The sequence below is a fragment of the Sus scrofa genome, chromosome 15, assembly GCF_054392235.1.
Source record: "Sus scrofa isolate SSC_HxYL_T2T_F1_AM1 chromosome 15, Sscrofa_HxYL_maternal_Yorkshire_Landrace_v2.0, whole genome shotgun sequence".
NCBI classification, from domain to species: Eukaryota; Metazoa; Chordata; class Mammalia; order Artiodactyla; family Suidae; genus Sus; species Sus scrofa.
This window is the reverse complement of record NC_139397.1, coordinates 61,242,538-61,256,391: the sequence shown is the minus strand read 5'-3', so window position 1 is coordinate 61,256,391 and position 13,854 is coordinate 61,242,538. Positions and strand designations below refer to the sequence as shown.

At 37.9% G+C, this 13,854-nt stretch overlaps 1 protein-coding gene across 1 annotated transcript in view; it reads right to left on the bottom strand.

Moving 5' to 3' along the window:
* KLKB1 (kallikrein B1) overlaps window positions 1–13,854 on the bottom strand; it is a 28,717-nt gene that overhangs the window by 3,739 nt on the left and 11,124 nt on the right. The window contains 9 exon segments of the mRNA NM_214074.1: window positions 683–858; window positions 3,979–4,147; window positions 4,306–4,418; window positions 4,513–4,675; window positions 4,818–4,927; window positions 5,696–5,855; window positions 10,274–10,383; window positions 10,837–10,996; window positions 12,752–12,858. Coding sequence (NP_999239.1) covers window positions 683–858; window positions 3,979–4,147; window positions 4,306–4,418; window positions 4,513–4,675; window positions 4,818–4,927; window positions 5,696–5,855; window positions 10,274–10,383; window positions 10,837–10,996; window positions 12,752–12,858 — 1,268 coding nt within the window.

The following is a 13,854-nucleotide window of genomic DNA, read 5'->3' as shown; positions in this document are numbered from 1 at the left end:
CTTAGAAGTTTTTGGGTCTTATTCTGAGTGTGGTTTTCTTAGTAGTAACAGCAAAGGGTCCACCCTGTTTCAGGCATGATTTTTACATGCTGTTAACTTATGAGCTGATTTAAATAGTATAGCAATCCTATGGGGTAATCAGAGGTGCAAAGAGGTAAAAGCATCTAACCTGAGCTCACAGAATCATTAGAAGATACAACAGGCATTCAGAAACTATGGAGCATTGTATTTCCAACCTGAGTACTAATGCCTTCCCAGAATTTCCTTCTGCAAGTCTCTTCTCTACTCAAGGTACACCTGGAAGTTAATAACTGACTCTGCTTGCCCTCATATATTCCTAATATGTCTAAGCCGAAGGCAATGCTAATTTGGCTACTCTTGTCAAAAGGACCCATTCTTCCTAGATGGCAAAGACACTTCCTATGTCTGTTATTTTAATAGTGTTTATGAAGCTATATTCCTTCCTGGAAGAACTAATTAACATATCTTGGTTTTTAAGTACAAGAGATTTTTATGTCAAGTTGCAGGTCTTATCTTTCCTGGCAACACTCGCCTTTCCTGCCATGCTGTTAACTGGAAAATAAAGACAATCTCTCTAGACTCTGACCTCTCACTCAAAATGATGCAAAGATTTAAACCAACACAATTTAGCTGTACATTTCTCCTAAAATATGCTACGTACCAGTATAATTCAAAGGAGTCTCAAGTTTTAGTAAGGCAATATCATGACCACTTTCCAAGATTTTATAATTTTGGTGAATAATAATCTCTTTTACTTGTGAGAAAGGTGTTTCTTTTGTTATCTCTGATATATTTAAAATGCCACCATAAATGCGCCAAATATCCGGCAGGGAAAGCCTAGGAGGGAAAAATAAATACTAATTTGAAACAAGAAAGACTGGCCTTTGATATTGGTCCTTCTTCCTTTCCGTTGACCTTTCAAAACAGCACTGGGAAGAAAATACTCCATATAAGATGCATTTACATACCTAATTTACCCTCCTGGCAATTTATCACCAACAGCAGCAGTGCTAAATCTCTGAAGATTCAGTTTAAAATACTGGAAAATGTACATTTATGCACTTATGTCCTATCTACTATAAGTGAAAATAAAAGAATGTTACTCTCTGTGAGAGAAACTGTGTTCCAGAGATGTCTAGCAATTTATCTTGGAAAAATCACTGTCAGTTCATGAAATTCAGAACTGGCAAGAAGGAATAACTTTATACAAGCCCCTCTGTAACCAGATTAGGGGGTATGGGGTCCCAGAGAAAGAGAACCAGGCATGGCTTTCTTGACCTAAGAGAAGCCATTTTTGAGCTAATCCATTTTGTGATCTAAGTCTGGCACAATCCTTGGCCTTGAACAAGTCTCGGTAATTAACGATCTTAAAGGAACGAAAGAATGTAGAAACAAATGACTGCTACAGGCAAGAGAAGTAGCAATAGCAAAGATGATAAACAGTGGTAAGTGCTCTCAGTTCTCTTTCAATGGTGAAGATTAGCCTGAAGCCTTCAACTACAAGATCAACTGGAAACCAAGGGAGGATGATGTGCACCTTTTCTGACCCTCCTGACTTCAAACAATGAAAGCTTGTACTCTATCACCCAAGCTCCTTCATGAATATGCATGTGTCCTTAGCTTAAAATGTCCCCAGTTTTGCTGTTTGGGAAAAACTGCATTGGGAAAGATTCCCAGTGTCCTTCTAACTTGCTACAAATAATAAATCCTTCCTTCTCCCACTCTTTAGTTTGATTGTGTCTTTTCACTCAACACCCACCAAGAGGTGAACCCAGTTTTCGGGTAATATCTATAATAGGGCAAGTGAAGGGAACTTCAGTGCTATTTAATCTATATCTATATTTTGGGAAAATTCTTTAAATAGGAATGTGTACAAAATAAATATAAAACTATTGTCTAAAGCAAAGTCTTATTTTGTGCAAAGATCTAGAAATTTTTATTATCAATTTAGTGGTGCTAGACATACTGGCACCAAACTCTGGAGGAAATAAGGATGATACCATATGCAAGGTGGCTTGCTTTCAGTTAAATCACAGTGTTTTCCATGTATGTTATTTCTTATAAATTCATAATACGGAAACTTCAAGAAAGAAAATTCTTAACTTGAATTGGTACAACCACTATGGAAAACAGTATGGTGGTCCTTCAAAAAGTTAAATGTAGAACTAATATATGATCCAGGAATTCCACTTCCAGTATACATCCAAAGGAAATAAAATCAGTATCTTGAAGAAGTATCTGCATCTTCTTGTTCAGAACAGCATTATTTACAACTACTAAGACATGGAAACTACCTGAGTGTCCACTGACAAATGAATGGATTAAAAAATGGGATTTTATATATATATATTATACATATGTGTGTATATATATATACATATGTGTATATATATATTATACATATGTGTATATATGTGTGTGTATATATATGTGTGTATGTATATATATACATATGTGTATATATTATACATATGTGTATATATATATGTGTGTGTTTTAAATTTCATATATATAATATATATTTTTATGTATCTATAATGGAATACTATTCAGCCATAAAAAAGAAGGCAATCTTACCATTGCAACAACATGGATGAAACTTGAGGGTGTTATGCTTAATGAAATAAGTGAGACAGACAAAAAACAAATACCATATAATCTCACTTATATGTGGAATTTAAAAAACCAAACTCAAGGAAACAGAGAGGAGATTAGTGATTGTCTCAGGGCATGGGGGGTGGGATGGGAAATGGGTAGAGATGGTCAAAGGATACCAGCTTCTAGTTCTATGAGAAATACATTCTGGGGATGTAATGTCCGTTGCAGCATGGTGACTGTATTTAACAATAATGTAGTCTGTATTTAAAAGATGTTAAGAGGGTAAATCTTCGAAGTTCCTACCACCAAAAGGAATGTACGTTTGTGAGGTGATGGATGTATTAACTATCCTTACTGTTAACCCCTTATTTGCAGTATATACATATATCAAATCATGACTTTGTACATCTTACATTTACACAGTGTTTTAAGTCAATGATAGCTCAGTAAGGTTGGAAAAAATGGGTGAACATCCTTGGTCCCACATTGGGGTGCATTCAGTGAAAAGGTGCCCTAGAGTTTCCCTTCACAGTGTCTTTCCTTCCAAGCCAACAGCCTTCCGCTTAGCAAAGCCACTTGCAGAAAAGCCCTCACTGGGGGCCCAGCTGCCATGAAGCAGCCTCAGATGAGCCTTGCCCTACCCACTGTGCTACTGACTGCTGTATTTCCTGAGCAGTATCCTCAGTCCTGGTGCAGATACAGCAACCAAGCCCCACCCTTTTAGACAGGGGAAGAGGGGAAATTTTACAAAAGCAAAAATTCTTTTGGAAAGAGATCAAGTGTCTTTTATTTTAGGGCTATTAGCGCTTATTCATATGCTTTGTCCATTTTTACATTTCTTATTTAATCAGTGCTTTCACTTTTTGAGAAATTTTCACATGCCAAGGATATTAGCTAAGCATTTTAAGTGTGTCACTTAATTCTTCCAATAACATTATGAATTAGATACTCTTCTTACTCATATTTTACAGATAGGAAAATTAAGCTCAGAGCATTTGCAAATTATTGCTCAAAGTTATTCCTAACTCTAACTAGTGGCAGAGCTGTGACTCAAACCCCATTCCAACCAACTACCTAGTCTAAGTGGTTTAAAACTTTAAAACCCTATCATATGTGCCATGTGTGTGATGAAGTAGAAATATTATATCAGATTATATTTTTGTTTTGATGGGCCAGGTGGTTTAGCATTCAGGCCCTACTAGTTGTTCAACATTTTGAATATCACCTCTACTCTAAAATGTCTTTTATTTTAAAAAATAGAATAAACTTCTATTAACAAACTGACACTGATGGTGAAATGGATTATAGCGTCTTCAAACAAAGAGGCAAGACCCCAAATAAGATGTAGCCAAATCTTACCCATCAAAGCAATGGGCAGCAGTTAGGACCCACTGGTGTCCAATGATTGACCCTCCACACAGGTGGTTTTGAGCTCTGAGCTTCGCCTGCAAGCTGACTTGCCAGGGCCATTCTCCCAAAAAAGAGTCGGTTCCTCCAACAATGCGTGTGTTTGCTTTTGTTGCACAGGCTGAAAAGAGAGCATTGAAGTTAATGGCTGGAATCAGAAATGAATCCTCTTCAGGTGAGGAAAACAAGACCCACAATTCCCTTAGATAAAACTAAACATGGTATGAGAACAACCCAGGCCTCCCTTTACAGTTCTATGAAAAAGCGACACGCACTCACCAGAGTGGTCCCCACTTCTACACAACCTCAGAGAATAACCAGAGCTTGCACGCATCCCATGTGTAATCTTGGTGGGGGAGCCATCCGAAGACAATCGTAAGGAACACTTACACCTAGATAAAGCAATCAGTACAAAGAGTAAACCTTCACAGAGGAGGAAAGCTCATGAAACTGCTCACTGTCTCTGAAAAATAAATTTTCACTAACTTTTCTCCTCTACAGTCTTCTGGGTGTAACGAATAAGTAAAAAACTGACAGCGGATTGTCTTCGTGCAAGTCTCTTGGCAAAGATTCGCTCCTTGAACGAAAGTCACATTCAATTCTTCTCCTTCGAAATCCACTTCTGAGTAAATTTTGGAATGGCAGGGCTCTGTGCCAATTATAAACAAAAAAAGATAAAAAATGCCAACGACAATAAGCCACATTTGCACAAGTTTCTGGTACTTTGAGAATTGTAGGAAGATCATCAAATGTGTCACGATTTGTGTAATAGTACCATGGAATCACATTACCAGGCAAAGTTTGTTTGCAGGTTAAGAGGCTGTATCCAGAAATGGCGTTTTCCTGAGGAGTGGGGGAGCTCGGTGTCCCACTGTGGGACGTCTTAAGGAAACAAACATTTCTGTTTTTTAAAATAAGCAAGAGAAAGAAAGAAACATTAAAGGCAAATGCAAAAGGACCTCACATCAAAAAACCACCCCCCTGCAAATTTTATTCTTCTGAGAAATTCTCTTCAAAGTAAATCAGACTACAGGTCTCTAATAAATTATAGGGATTAAATGGAAATCAAGCCACACCTCCCTCTGAAGAAAACTGATAGGCATAGATAATCTGAAAAGAGAAGGAAGGTAAAGTTCCACCTTCTAATTAGGGAAGAACAAATTCTGGGGATTTATGGTACTGATGCTGTTATATAACTATACACCCTTCTCTTGGGTGCATTCTGTGTATAAAGAAAAGGACAGGTTATCTGAGGTCAAGAGGTCAAACCAGAACCTTGATCAGGATAAACAGGTCTCTGGTTTCTGAAGTGAGCTTAAAGGTTATGCTCCCAAGGAGTGTTTTCGTTTGTTTGTTTATTTTGTTTTGTTTTTGTTTTTGTTTTTTTTTTACTGCAATCTAATACAAAACATTAAGATCAGTAGGGAAGGTATCCGATCATTTTTTCCCCCATGGTTGTTTTTCCATTGACTCAATGGTATGTTCAGGTAAGAGAAGATGGGTAGAGAAGTCTGCTAATCTCTTAATTAATCTGCACCTGGCAGAAAAGTTCCTGCTTAAACAATGAGTTCACCTGTTTTGAGGGAAATGAACAAAACTTATTAAAACCTCAAATTATAAAAGTAAAGGAATGTCAGGACATCAGCAAATGTTAGACATTCATACGCACCTTTGTGACTCTATCTTCCAGGCATTAGTATAAAAGGTGAAGAAAAGGCAGTTGGGGTGGTAGGTGCAAATGGTGCGACATACAAAAGCATCTGGTGCAATAACTCTGGCAACATCCACGTCTGAAAATGCGAGATGCTGGAAAATGTCCATGTGGCAGCCTGTGAACCCACAGAGGGAAGATGTACGTGACATGATGCTAAACGTGCTTGTACCTTGTCATCATCACTAAGAAAACTATGACTATTTGTTAGTCAGAGCAATGCACATTCCAAGTGAAAAAATATCTGTTAAATCATCCCCAAACTTGTGTTGTGCCATTTGGGAGAAGGAGAAATTGGTCGAACTCTGATAAAAGACAGATTCCTATGTCAGAGAAATACAACAGCTTAACCTATGCTCCTGCCTCCATCCTAATCAGTGTGAATTATTTATGTGATTTAGCCTGTGTTCATGTTTTCTTTATATTAGCTTGACCCTGAATTCCAGGCCTTAGTAACATGAGGTTTTGTGTTATGTTTTCTAGAATATTTTGAAAAAAATTTTGACAAAAAAGAAATCAACAAAAATCTGAGTTTCTAGCAAAAAGTTCATGTACCCATTGAAATGAGAACAAGAAGAAATCCACTTTCATTCTCCTTAACATAATCATATATCGACTACATTTTTGTGTTCATATTATTTACTCAAATTATTCAATTGGAAAACACATACATTCTAATAAAAGTATGCAAGCTTAAAGAACAATGATAGCAATTATGGAAAAGACAAAAAGAATCCAAATTTAAATGAATGTAGTCGGATCAAGAGAGACTGCCCAACATAACATAGTATCTTCAGATGGATAGTTTAGGAAATTAGATCTCGACTAATTAAATCTTTTTAAAAAACAAACAGATTCTTGAAGCCAGAAGAGAACTTATGGGTCATCCATATCAACTTATAACTGCAACTTCTCAAGGATACCCTTGACAAGTTGTTCACCATTTCCTGAAGACATTTAAAGGCACAAGGAATTAACTACCTTATAACAAGGCTCACTTCTTTTCTGAACCACTCTAGATGCTAGAAATTTATTTTTTGAATTTTCATTACGGTGATACCTACCTAGATCTGCCTAATGGAACCATGCAATTTAGTCTAATCCCTTTCCCAGAGATGGTTCTTCAAAAAAAAAAATTAAGAGTTCCCATTGTGGCTCAGTGGAAATGAGGATGCAAGTTCGATCCCTGGTCTTGCTCAGTGGGTTAAGGATATGGCTTTGCCATGAGATATGGTATAGGCTGCAGATGTGGCTTGAATCCCGAGTTGCTGTGGCTGTGGTATGGGCCACAAATTTAAATGAATGTAGTCGGATCAAGAGAGACTGCCCAACATAACAGCTACAGCTCCAATTTGATCCCTAGCCTGGAAACCTCCATATGCCGCAGGTTCGGCCCTAAAAAGACAAAAAAAAAAAAAATCAACCTGGCAAGTTTTTATGGTAAATGTCTTTAACCTGTTTCTTCAGTCATTTCTTATTTTCCATGACTTGTAGATATCTTTCCATCCTGGGTACGCTCTTTTCCAAGGCTCCAGTTGACCACTGCACCATAAAAATGGGGAACATAGAACTGAATACAAAGTTTCGGTCACAGTCTGATCTATCCGGATTTCAAAAGGACAGGGGATTCTTCCAATGACCATGTTCTTTTTTAAAGCTAGTTTGTTTTTCATTTGTTTTGCCTTTTTTTTTTAATCACAAGCACTTAGAGGATGTTAGTGGGAATGACAGAGTAAAGACCTCCCCAAATCCTCTCCTCCATAAAAGCAACGAGAGCCCTGGAAAAACCAGCCAAATCAATATTTCCGAAGATTAGGAATTAACCAAAAGTTTGTAACAGTCCAGGGACTGTTTATTCAAGAAAAACAGCCAAATCTCAGTAAGAGCAGCAAGTTTTGGGGGGTTTTAACCAGTCCTATTCCTTTCCACTCTCCTCAGCTCCATGGAAACCTTGAAAATACCCACAAAATCACAGTGAAAACCAATGGTCTATCAGTCCCTGGAGGGGGCAGAAGAGAGTTGGAGCTGCTCCAAAGCTTGGTCCCTGGATATTGCCATTTCTTGATCTATCTAGAAGTTCTCAGGAAAACCCCACTCAGAAGGATTGAGTTCGTTTGACCTGATGCAGAGCTTTCTCAGTCTTAACAGTTTTTTCCTTGGAAATGTTTGTCAAAAACAAACACATTAAAAAAAAAAGAAGAAGAAGAACTGTGGCAATTATATAACATTGTAGCTGCCTAAGACAGCAGTAAACTCTGGGACAAAAGGACAAAGAACAAGCCAATAAAAAATCTTTTTTTTTTTTTTTGGTTGCCGTTCCCAGGCTAGGGATCAAATCCACACCACAGCAGCAACCCAAGCTGCTACCAAAACAATGCCAGATCCTTAACCCACTGTGTGACAAGAGAACTCCTAAAACATCTTAAAAGGAAAACCAGCGAGAGTTTGAAAATCTCTGACATATTCCTGGGACTCTAGAAGGCCATGTGCAACGTACAGCGCTGATTATGTGCTCAGCCAGCGCTGTGCAAACGCTCATAAAAGACCTGAGAGAGCCCTGGGCCCTCACCACAGCTTGACATTGACCTCTATGAGCTCCGTGTCAGCAGAAAGCAAAGCCCAGGGCAAAAGTGTAAAGTCCGTGCCAGAGCAGTGAAGACATGCCCTAACTCTCACAAAAAGCCCCTTGTCCTGGGCTGGGAAACTCTCTGGTTCCAGGTACTGAAGGAAACTTCTGTCCCGTCATTAGCTAACAGCTAAGAAAACCAAGCAGAGACATCAGTGGTAATAGACAATAAAAACTAAACACTTGACAAAATTAGTTCAGGAGAATCGCCGAGCAAAACAGCAACAACAATACAAAATAGTACCACAACAAACTCTGGGGAAGGAGGGAATTTGATTACCAGAGTTGTCACATGCTATTATTTAGAAGGTCTCTAAGTTTCCCTTGTGGCTCAGCAGAAACAAATCCAACAAGTATCCGCAAGGATGAGGGTCTGATTCCTGGCCTCGCTTAGTAGGTTAAGGATCTGGTGTTGCCATGAGCTATGGTACAGGTGGCAGATGCAACTCAGATCCCACATTGCTATGGCTGTGGCTGTGGTGTAGGCTGGCAGCTACAGCTCTGATTCACCCCTTAGCCTGGCAACTTCCATATGCTGTGGGTGCAGCCCTTAAAAGCAAAAAATATATATAAAATAAAATAAAATAAAAGATCTGGAGTTCCCACCATGGCACAGTGGGTTAAGAATTGGACGGCAGCAGCTCAGATTCAGTCTCTGACCCCAGAAACTTCCATTTAAAAAAATAATGATAATTTTTTTGCAAAAATTATAAGACATATTAAAAAAACAAGAAAATATGGTCCATACGCAGAATAAAAAGGCACTATAAACCATTGCTAAGAAAGTGCAAACATGGAATTTAGTAAACCAAAAATTTATGTCAGCTATTTTAAATATGATCCAAGAACTGAAGGAAACTATATCTAAAGAACTGAAAAAAAGTCTGAAAATAGTGCCTTGCTAAATAAAGATTATCAATCAAGAAAGATTGAAATTATATTTTATAAATAACCAAATCTGAATATTAAAAAATTAAATAATCAGCTAATTTGAACCAATAGATCTAGAACACACTACACCATGGAAAAGGGGTGTTGGGGTAATAAGGGAACAAGGAGGAAAAGAGATGCATTGTTGCCAACTTCCCAGTCTTCCAAGGAGGGGTCCTAGCCCAGCTTCCTGTACAGGGCTTGGTACAGGGCTGGCACTTGATACTGTGTAAAAGTGGCTATTGGTAATTTGGTTTCAACATCCTCTTATCATGAATATGCTGATATCCTAAATAAGATAGAATGTCAGAGCAAATTTTCTGGATAATTCCATTAAAATTACCTCTTTGTCTGAAATTACAGAGTTTCATTGATTCATTATGCTAGAATCATTTCACTAGATAATGGACACCATCAAGAAATGACCTTATAGTTTTCTCTACAAGGTCACTACACTGGTTTCCTGTGGCTGTTGCAACACATTATCACAAACTTAGTGGCTTGAGACAACACCAATTTATTTTCTCGCAGTTCTGGAGATCAGACATCCAGAAGTCTGAAATGGGTCTTACTAGGCTAAAATCAAGATGCCAGCTAGGCTTTGTTCCTTCCAGAAGCTCTGGAGGATAACCTATTTCCTTACCTTTTCCAGATTCTAGAGGCCCCCTGCATTTCTTGGTTTATGGACCCTTCCTCCATCTTCAAAGCCAGTAGTGTAACCTCTTCAGATCTCTCTCTCTGACCCTGATCCTTCTGTTCCCTTTTCCTGTGACTACATTGGATCCATCCACATATCCAGGATAATCTCCCATCTCAATGTCTTCACTGTAATCACATTGTTAATAAAGCCCCTATGCCTTGTAAGGTATATGCACTGGTTCCAGGGATTAGGATGTGGTTGTCTTTGGGTATGTGTGTGTGGGGGGGGGGGGTATTCTGCTTATTACAGTCACATAATGAAATAGGAACTTTACGATTACCAATTTCCGAGTCTGCACAGGGCTTCAGTGAAAATCCAGATTCCACGTTAGCCAGCACCTTTATACTAGTAGGTGTTCCTCCTGGACTGTGCTTTAATAGGCAGTTGTTCCTAGGTGTGAGAAACAGAAATTACTTTGCTTCTTAAACTTCGGGGTGCATGCAGAAGTCCATTTCCAGTTGAAATGACTCATGGTCAGTGGAATATAAATAAAGCAATGAGAACGAGAATCTTGGCAGTGAGTAAGCTGGAGTGGGTTCTTAATCAAATAGACATCTTCCCCCTCTGCAGAGGGAAGTTCAAGGAAAGGATGTAGTGGGAGACATTCTTCTACAAGACATTATCCCATTGAACTCCCATTCCTCAAGCACAGCCTCTCTGCAGACCAAATGGAAATTATTCTCTTCAGGGAAAAATGACACCAAAATTGATTAAATAAATAAGATGAATGGTTAGATCTAAAAACCCTGTCTGGTTTTCAGCTGAAAAAAAAAATGTTATGAAGAGTAAAATTAAATCCTAAAAACACTATCAGAAAAAACAAACACGATAAATGTTACTCACCGGTACTCTGCATTGTTGAATGCTTGCGTGGCATATGTGAAAAAAAGGCAGTGGATGCTGTTGGTGCACCTTTTCTGGCATTCTTCAACGCTTTTCACCTTAGACACGTTGAAATTGACTCCTCTCATATCAATTCCTTTATAAATATCACGGTGGCAAGCTGTATAAATGAAACAAGAAGCAAATTCAGTCAGTTTACCTTCTAGAAATAAATCATCATTTTGGCTGGGTAGTTTTGAAGAATAACATTTAATTGGGGGCAATGGCTCTATTAATTAGGGGATTTAGAATTTTTAGTCTATCACTAAATTATCAACTCTGCTTGAAATAATTACATCCAAATATGTTTTAGAGCACTAGCATGGAAAAGGGGTTAGTTTACTTCCAAAACTGCAAGGTCTGTACAGCAATACAAGTAATAGTTCACGCCGGAATTATCAATGAACAATGAAGATAAACAGGACAGTAATAATAATGACAGGGATCTAAAGGTTATAGAAACAGAGTCTCTTTCTAATTATGCTGCATGTGAGAAAGGAAACAAGCTAAGAATTGGGATGGAATATTTAAAAACTAAAACTTTTCTTAATGGTTAATTGAAAGCCATAAACCTACCTCTAAATGTCTTAAGCTAAAATTGGTCCTGAGTTTAGAAACTTTATGTGCCTGGGAGCAATTCTTCACTTTAATTTCACCTTTTGTTATCTGAGGAGAATCAGAAGGAAATACTAAATAAAGCTCTGTGAATAGACTATGTCTGGGGAAAGAAACAACAAACAAGGAGCAATGGGAAAGGCACAGTATTATTTTTTCTTTAAATTTTACTATGCTATCATAAAAATTAATGCTTAATTGAAGAATTCACACTAAATGGTATGATATCAATTTGATCTTATAAAATAGGATCTTCCTCAGTTAAACTATGTATTGACTAAGCCAGGCTCCCATATTTAGAGCTTTGGGCTGGTTACTACACAAACTGCAGGCACAAAGCATGTGTATAACCCATGTGTGTGCACACGTGTGCACACATGCATGCACTGAGGCAGTGGGATCACTATGACAGGGAAAGGATGAAAAATTTTAAAAACATCTGAAATGAAAATCTACAAAATGACCTGTATATAGTAAAGGTAAAAATAGCAATGATGTATAGCCCCAGTATGGTTATTTTAAGGTTCTGCCAATCCATCAGCTGAGAGAATCTTTTCAGTACTTTCCACTTTCACATTTGTCATGTTAGAGAAATAGTTCATTTGCCCTAAATTTACTAGGATAGGGTGGGAAATAGAAGCGTCAGAAAGAAAGTTCCTGGGCTCCTTGTCTTCACAATTTTTCTAATATGTGTTATTCTTAATAAGATTTATGGAGTCCAGTCTTTCAGATTGGGGGCCTAAAGTGGTTTCTTAACTTCAGCACTATTAACATTTGGAACTAGAAAATCTTTGTCATGGAGGTTTCCCTATCCCTTGTATCGTGTTTAGCAGCATCTCTACCTCGATCAATTAAATACTAATAGGATCCTCCCAAATTGTGACCACCAGAAATGTCCCTAGACACTGCCAATGCCCCATTGTGGAAAGACAAAACATCTCTGGTTGAGAAACACAGAGATCCACTGGTATACAAACAACCCTCCAGGGAAACAGGGAGAGAGATGCCCTGTGTTCTCTTTCCTCTTGTTTGGGTATGTATCCACTTTCTGTACATCTGTGCCAACCTCATAAATCATAAGGGCCCCTTACACATGAGATGATTGCTACAGCCAAGGGGATGGTTCCCGACTCTGATGCCACATCTGTTATCTGTCTGAGCCCTCCCTTCCAAAAACCCATGGCAGTACAGAGTTTGAGCAGAAGCTGTTCGAAGGTAACCCATTAACCATTCAGAGTTAGTTCAGAAATCTATACCTTACCCCTAATTTGATGGCCACATTGCTTCAAGGAATGTCCAGAAATTGCATTTTTCCGCAACACTCTTGGCAGCATTCCTGTAACACTGTCTTTCAAGAAGCAACCAAACCTGTTTTTAAAAGCAGCTTCACTTAGGAAGTAGAATAATAAACACATATTGAAGAAAGGTCTGGCATCTTTATACACTCATAAGTATAGCCTGGAATAAGGATGATAATGCAGCTTCCCTGACACCTGCTGAAAAGAACATTCTTAGAGGCGATTCCAAAATATCTAAGGGTTTTTGTAATACATAACTTCAGCAATGTTTTCCTTTATATTCACACTTTAAAGTACAGAAAGTCAATCATAGTAAAGAGGTAATTGTTTTCTGTGCTCCTAAACCTTGGCGGAATTATGTTCCCACTTTGTGATTATTTTTATACATATTTTCATTTACTTAAGAAATTGAATCAATTGTGAGAATTGCATCTATATACGGTGTTCTGCACCTAATGGAGTCTTCTGTCTTTAATATCGACCTTAATGTGATTTCATTATTCATAAGGATTCTAGCACTTAACTTTCTGTGAAAATTTGCTGCCTCTCACATACAGTCTGGGTTGTCTATACAAGCTTTATTTTTATTCAAATAGAGTAAAAATAAAATAAAAAATTATGGAAATGGGAACACAGAATAAATATTTATTCTGGATATTGATCAAATTTTAAGAAAATCTGAGTTCCTGTTGTGGCTCAGTTAGTTGAGACCCTGACTTGTATCTGATGAGGATGCAGGTTTGATCCTTGGCCTGGATCAGTGGGTTAAGAATCTGGTGTCGCTGCAAGCTGTGGCATAGTTTGCAGATTCGGCTCAGATTTGGTGTCATCATGCCTGTGGCGTAAGTTGGCAGCTGCAGCTCCAATTCGACCCCTAGCCTGGGAACTTCGTATGCCACAGGTGCAGCCCTAAAAAGAAAAAAATATATAGTAAAACTATGTTTGTACTTAGACCATTTTATGACCAAATAAGACTTTTAATTACCCATTATTTTTCAAATGCTCTTAGTTTTCCAAATTTCCAGTTTATATATATATATGCTATATATATATATATATCATGCTA